Consider the following 5,948-nt stretch of genomic DNA (forward strand, 5'->3'; position numbering starts at 1 on the left):
GGGGGGGGCGGCGGGAGGAATGGGAAGTCAACACCAATGGTTACAAGAAGGAATAATGTTCCAAAGTTGATTGTGGTGATGACTGCACAACCCTTCTTAATATGATTGAACTATTAAATTGTATGATTGAAGTGTTAATTACAGCTCAGTAAAACTAATTTTTAAAAATAACATTAATTCTTTCATTAAAAATGTGATTGGATTCAAATTAAAATACTAAAATCAGTATTTGTTTTGCTTGGTGAATGGTTCTCAACTTTGGAACTTCTCACAAAAGAACAGAGAATTAGGAACCAGAGAGTCTGACAGTCCCAGAATTATCCAGAGCTGATTTAAAAATGGCTTCTGCTTGAGGACCTAATGCCGGGGGTTTAAGTGGAGAGTAAATGTTTTGAGAATGATGAGGGCAATGAATGTACAAATGCGCTTTACACAATAGAAATGTGTATGAATTGTGATGAGTTGTATGAGCCCCTAATAAAATGATTTTTTTTAAATGGCTTCTGCTGTGTCACTACTCAATGCCTAATGGGTTTCTTAAAATGGCTTCATTCTTATCTCTGGTTCATGTTATGGAGCTAAAGCCTCACTCATGCAGACATGCCTTTTTTATTCCATTTCATTTTGCTTCACAGAGCGTAAATTTTCTGCACATCTGTGGGCACCCTGTGTTGTGCAAGGCCATTGACACCATTTCCCCAAACCTAGGTGCTTACTGGGTGTCTTTCTGAGTCACATTTTAGACATCTCATAATATTTCAAAACTTTTCCCCTCCATAAAATGTTAAAAAATAATTCATGATGCTATTACGCACTGATAGAATATAGTATCATACAATGGACAAGCAAGCTTTGGGTTAATGCCCTGAACTTAAACTATCTGGAGCCCACAGGTGAAAATTATAGTGACTGAAACCAAATTGATCTTTCCCATTTAGCCGGGCTGATCGTCATTCTATAAATTCTCTTGTCTGCGAGGCAGAAGATGAAATGAGAGTCTCAATTCTAGTTTATGAAGACAATGTGTCATTTTAGTTACCTGAGGCTGTCCCTCGTCTGTGCATGTGGGAGCGCACAGGGAGATCTCAAACTCTCTCCCAAGGCTCCATTTGAGGAAGAGGACCATGAGATGTGATTAAATACATATACTAAATGAAGTGTGTATCTTTTCTGTTAGGTGCCATCTAGTCAGTTCTGACTCAAAGCAATCTGATGTACAACGAACGCAACACTATTCAATCCTGCACCATCCTCACAATCGTTAGGTGCGTGTCCATTGTTGTCAATCTATCTTTTTGAAGATCTTTTTTTCTCTTTCTCGCTGCCCCTCTATCAAGCATCTATTTTTACATTGGTTTATAATTTTCTCTTGTAAGACGTTTAATCCAGTAACTATGAGCCTTTATAAAATTATCATTGCAAACCACAGGATAGAACTGCTCCTGTGAGTTTTTCCAATTATAACTGTTTATAGGAGTAGAAAGCCTATTTGTTGTCTTTCTCCCAAGAAGCAGCTGGTGGTTTTGAACTGTTGACTGCAGTCCAAGTCATAAAACAGTTTTACAGTTTAATTAGTTTCCATAATTGTCCTTTGGTTAGCAAAAGCAATCTTCTTTTTAAAAACAACCATTTTTAACCATAAAGTAGAATATAAAGAATTATACTGCAAAGAACTGTACACCAACTACTTTTCAGTGAGACCTCACTATTCCCTAACGACTGCTCCAGATCTTTTTATTTGTCCTTTGAAAACCACAAAACTAACCCAGCCACAGTTAATAAGTCTCGCTTCCTCCTTTTCTAGTGATGACCATTATTCTGAATTTGGTCTTCCTTCACAGATTTTTACCTATTTAAGTGTGGGATACAAAAAGGCTTTTCCCCAGGTTGTCTCACCCCAATATCTAACAGACCTAGAACACTGCTTGCAACACATGGTAAATGATTGTAGCACACTAGGAAGCAAGCTGCGTAGAAGTTACCTCCCTGAAGGCATCAGCCATCCAGAGCAACCAGACTATATAGTCTGTTGCACTATAGGTGGGGCTCACACCCTACTGATAAGGATAGTGATTGTTTCCATGGAGAGCCCAGAGAATAAATCAAACCAGCTCAAGGACAACCAAGGTTAGGCTGCCATCCTGAATCTAGGATCCACCCACCTTGTCACATATATACCCCTTATCCCTCCTCTTCCTATTGCATGTACACCTCTGGAGGGTCCTCCTCCCATTGCTGTATTGTCTATGATGCAACCCCTTCCTGTGACATATGTGGTTACCTGTAATCAGGGGGGCTTTCACGCCCCTAAGGATATATAAGCCTTGATCAGAAATATATTCTCTCTCTCCTCCTGCCGTCTCCCACTGTCAAGAGGGGATGAGGTGAGCACGGTACCTTTTTTTTTAATCATTATTAGGGACTCATACAACTTTTATCACAATCCATACATACATTAATTGTGTAAAACACATTTGTACATTCATTGTCCTCATCATTCTCAAAACATTTGCTCTCCACTTAAGCCCCTGGCATCAGGTCCTCATTTCGCCCCCCCCTCCCTCATGAGCCCTTGATAATTTATAAATTATTTTGTCATATCTTGCCCTGTCCGACATCTCCCTTCACTTACTTTTCAGTCGTCCGTCCCCCAGGGAGGAGGTCACATGTAGATCCTTGTCATCGGTTCCCTCTTTCCAACCCACTCTCCCTCTACCCTCCCAGTATTGCCACTCACACCACTGGTCCTGAAGGGATCATCCGCCCTGGATTCCCTGTGTTTCCAGTTCCTATCTGTACCAGTGTACATCCTCTGGTCTAGCCAGACTTGCAAGGTAGAATTCGGATCATGATAGTGGGGGGGGGGCGGAGGAAGCATTTAGGAATTAGAGGAAAGTTGTATTTTTCATCGTTGCTACATGGCACCCTGACTGGCCCATCTCCTCCCTGAGACCACTCTGCAAGGGGATCTCCAGTGGCCTACTAATGGGCTTTGGGCCTCCACTCCGCACTCCCCCCATCATTCACTAGGGCATGCTACCTTTATTTCACCTTTATTTTACCTTCTCTCCTATCTCTCTTATTCTCTATGACTTTACTATAATCTTTCTATATTATCACCATACAATTGCTCCTATGGACCCCGTGATATTGTCAGAGGCTGGCTACTCTAGCAATCAAGGTAGCTACAAATAACACAGACTATTATACATTTTAAACCTTTCAGTGGATGGCCTCTTACTCTTTGTACCCTACAGATCTTGTTTGCTTGTTTAACTTGTTTAACTTAACAGATCTTGTTTGCTTGTTCTTTGCATGAACAAACCTTTTGCTACCTCCTGAGAAGTGGCTAAGACCTGACCCCTTGAAATCCTGCTGGCCTCAACTTGCTGCTGAGGTGTCGATCCCTCATCTGAATCCTCCATTTTATCTACCTGGTCTTTGATGGCCTGACTTCAGAAACATAAGAAAGCTGGGTGAGGGACTTTGAGAGCTGGAAAGAAGCACAATGTCTGTCTTCAAGAGAGAGAAACTGAGAGGACCAAGGAAGGGCAGTGAGGGCGCACGAGCTGCCAGGGCCTCACATAAACACAGGAGAGCAAGCTTGCCCACTAGGTCTCCTTGCACACAGAAGGTAGTCACAGGCGTGCAGGGACTGAGGCCTGTCGGTAGATAGGACCCCCAACTCTGTACACCTCGAACCTCCTGTTAACTATAGTGACCCTCGCCTCACAGTTTATTTCCACATTCCTGCAGCAGAGTTTCTCCCATTCTCTTATCTCTATCCATCTTTCTTTGGAGAAGTATATAGAAGTGTCTCAAAGTATCCTTGGCCTACAAAAATGACAAATTACCCCAATGATTCACTAGTGCTGGCACAGGTCCAGACTCCCTGTTTCTTCACCTGGGCAGGGAGCAGCTAGGAACAATGCTCCCCACCCCCTTCCTCCTTCCTTTGAGGTGGTACTTGAGGAACAGGGCAGACTCAGCACTCCCTCTTTGAAACAGGGAAGGTCCTGATTCTCCCACAGCCCCTCCTCTTCCTTCCTGCCGCTTTCCTCCCCCTGCCATCCCCTTGTATCTCTTCCCTCCCCTCCCCAAATACCACTCCTCCAGCACTCCATTTGATCCCCATGGGAAACAGAACCCGGAAGAGAGAGTTGCAGACAAACTCTCAACCTTCAAACATTAAGGAGTCTGGGAGCCAAGGCTCCCTGGAGGAAATCTTCATGTTAGTGGGTTAGAGATGCATTCCACTCACGTTCTCTTAAGTAAAAGTTATTCCCCATGACGTTCCCCAAGAACAATGCCAAACTGAAAGTGCTGTTTGTAAATACATGTTCAATTACTACACTCTTGAAGGTCATCTGCTTGAAGGCTATCTGCCTGAAGGTTGTTTCCAGTAAGCACAATCAGACCCTATTGTCTGTCCCAACCTAAATAGAGTCCACTCCCTTCTGATACAGATAATGGGTTGTTCCCCTGGAGGAGAGCTCAAAGACATCTAAGGTCAAGCTAGCTCAGAGGCAAAGTTAGACTGCCAACTTGAATCTAAAGTCAGTCCGTATGTGCCTTCCTGTCACATGTGTCCCCCTAGCACAACCCCTTCCTACTGCATGTATATCCCTAGCTTGTCCCCTTCCTGTTACATGTATGCCTATTGTACAACCCCTTCCTGTGTCCTATGTGCTTACCGTGGCTTGCTTGCTTGAGATTATATAAGTATGTAAGTCAATAAAGTACAGTCTCATTCTGGTACCCTTGCATGCTTTATCTTGTCTGATGTCTCTTTAACTTACCTCTCTGTTACACAACCACCCCATGGAACTATTCAGTTGTGGGGAGACAGGTCCCCCACGGGCCTTCCCTCCCTTCTTTCCTGGTGCCCCACTCACCATGTGTGCCCTCGCTTCTTTCTTCATGTCTACCCAAGGGCTCTCCTCCACAGTTCCTGGCAGGGCTCATGCTGCCAATAATCCCCATGGACTCCAAACATCCAACCCCAAGATCACAGTGCCTGGGAAAAGAGAAACTTCTAGAATGTATGGTCCTTTGGCATACATCCCAGACCACTACCCAGGTGCTGATGTGTCTGGAGCTGAAAACCTACAGTGAAGGATGTGGACCTGGAGCATGGGAACTGTGCTAGTGGTTAGGGATTGCACAAGCCAAGACACATCTTGATCTGAGGGGATCTTGAGGCCAAATTTGGGCCTTGAAGTCCTGTTCCAATTAGAGGAAATGATATTTCTCAGAGATGTGACTGGAAAATATGGATGTATCTGACAGTAAAGCAGGTTTCACATCGGGATTGTGTCCTTTGATTATACAACCTAATCTAATATGTTGAGCAAGTAATCAGAGGCCCTGGACAATATGAAAAAGAACTCAGTATCAAGATTGGAAGATGGTTTATTAACAGCCTGGATACACAGATGACACACCTTGCTTGTTGAACATGACAATGACTTGACCCATTTGCTGGTGAGAATCAAAGATTGCAGCCTTCAATGTGGACTACAACTTAATTAAAGAAACCAAACACCTCTATCAAGGATGGTTGTATCACACAAAGAGTATAATCAATGGCACTGGATTATGCATGTAGAAGTATTGGAGAATGTTTTGTTGTGTATATTTTTGCCACAATTAGAAAAAAAATTACAGGGATAACTGAGTACAAGAAGAAAATGTTCTAGAACCAAATGTAGTGATAATTGTACAACTCTTCTTGATATGGTTGAATTATTGAATTATATGAGGTGGATGAAGTACTAATAAAAATATTTTTAAAAGACCCTCACAACTGGACAGGTAACATCATGATAAACAGAAAAGATTGAAGTTGTCAAGGATTTCATCTTGCCTAGATCCACAATCAATGCTCATGGAAGCAGCAGTCAAGAAATCAAATGATGTATTACATTAGGTACCATATATACTCGTGT

At 42.8% G+C, this 5,948-nt stretch overlaps 1 protein-coding gene across 1 annotated transcript in view; it reads right to left on the minus strand.

Annotated features, from left to right (window-relative positions):
- Window positions 1-5,013, minus strand: part of LOC105979786 (histone-lysine N-methyltransferase PRDM9) — a 25,163-nt gene extending 20,150 nt beyond the window's left edge. Inside the window, exon 1 of the mRNA XM_045292323.1 lies at window positions 4,896-5,013. Within this exon, the coding sequence (XP_045148258.1) occupies window positions 4,896-4,983 (88 nt within the window). The 5' untranslated portion in view covers window positions 4,984-5,013. The remainder of the gene's footprint in view (window positions 1-4,895) is intronic.
- Window positions 5,014-5,948: the final 935 nt, after the last annotated feature.

Source organism: Echinops telfairi, unplaced genomic scaffold (genome assembly GCF_000313985.2).
Source record: "Echinops telfairi isolate 266 unplaced genomic scaffold, ASM31398v2 ScPeMD7_655;HRSCAF=1070, whole genome shotgun sequence".
Taxonomy (NCBI): Eukaryota; Metazoa; Chordata; class Mammalia; order Afrosoricida; family Tenrecidae; genus Echinops; species Echinops telfairi.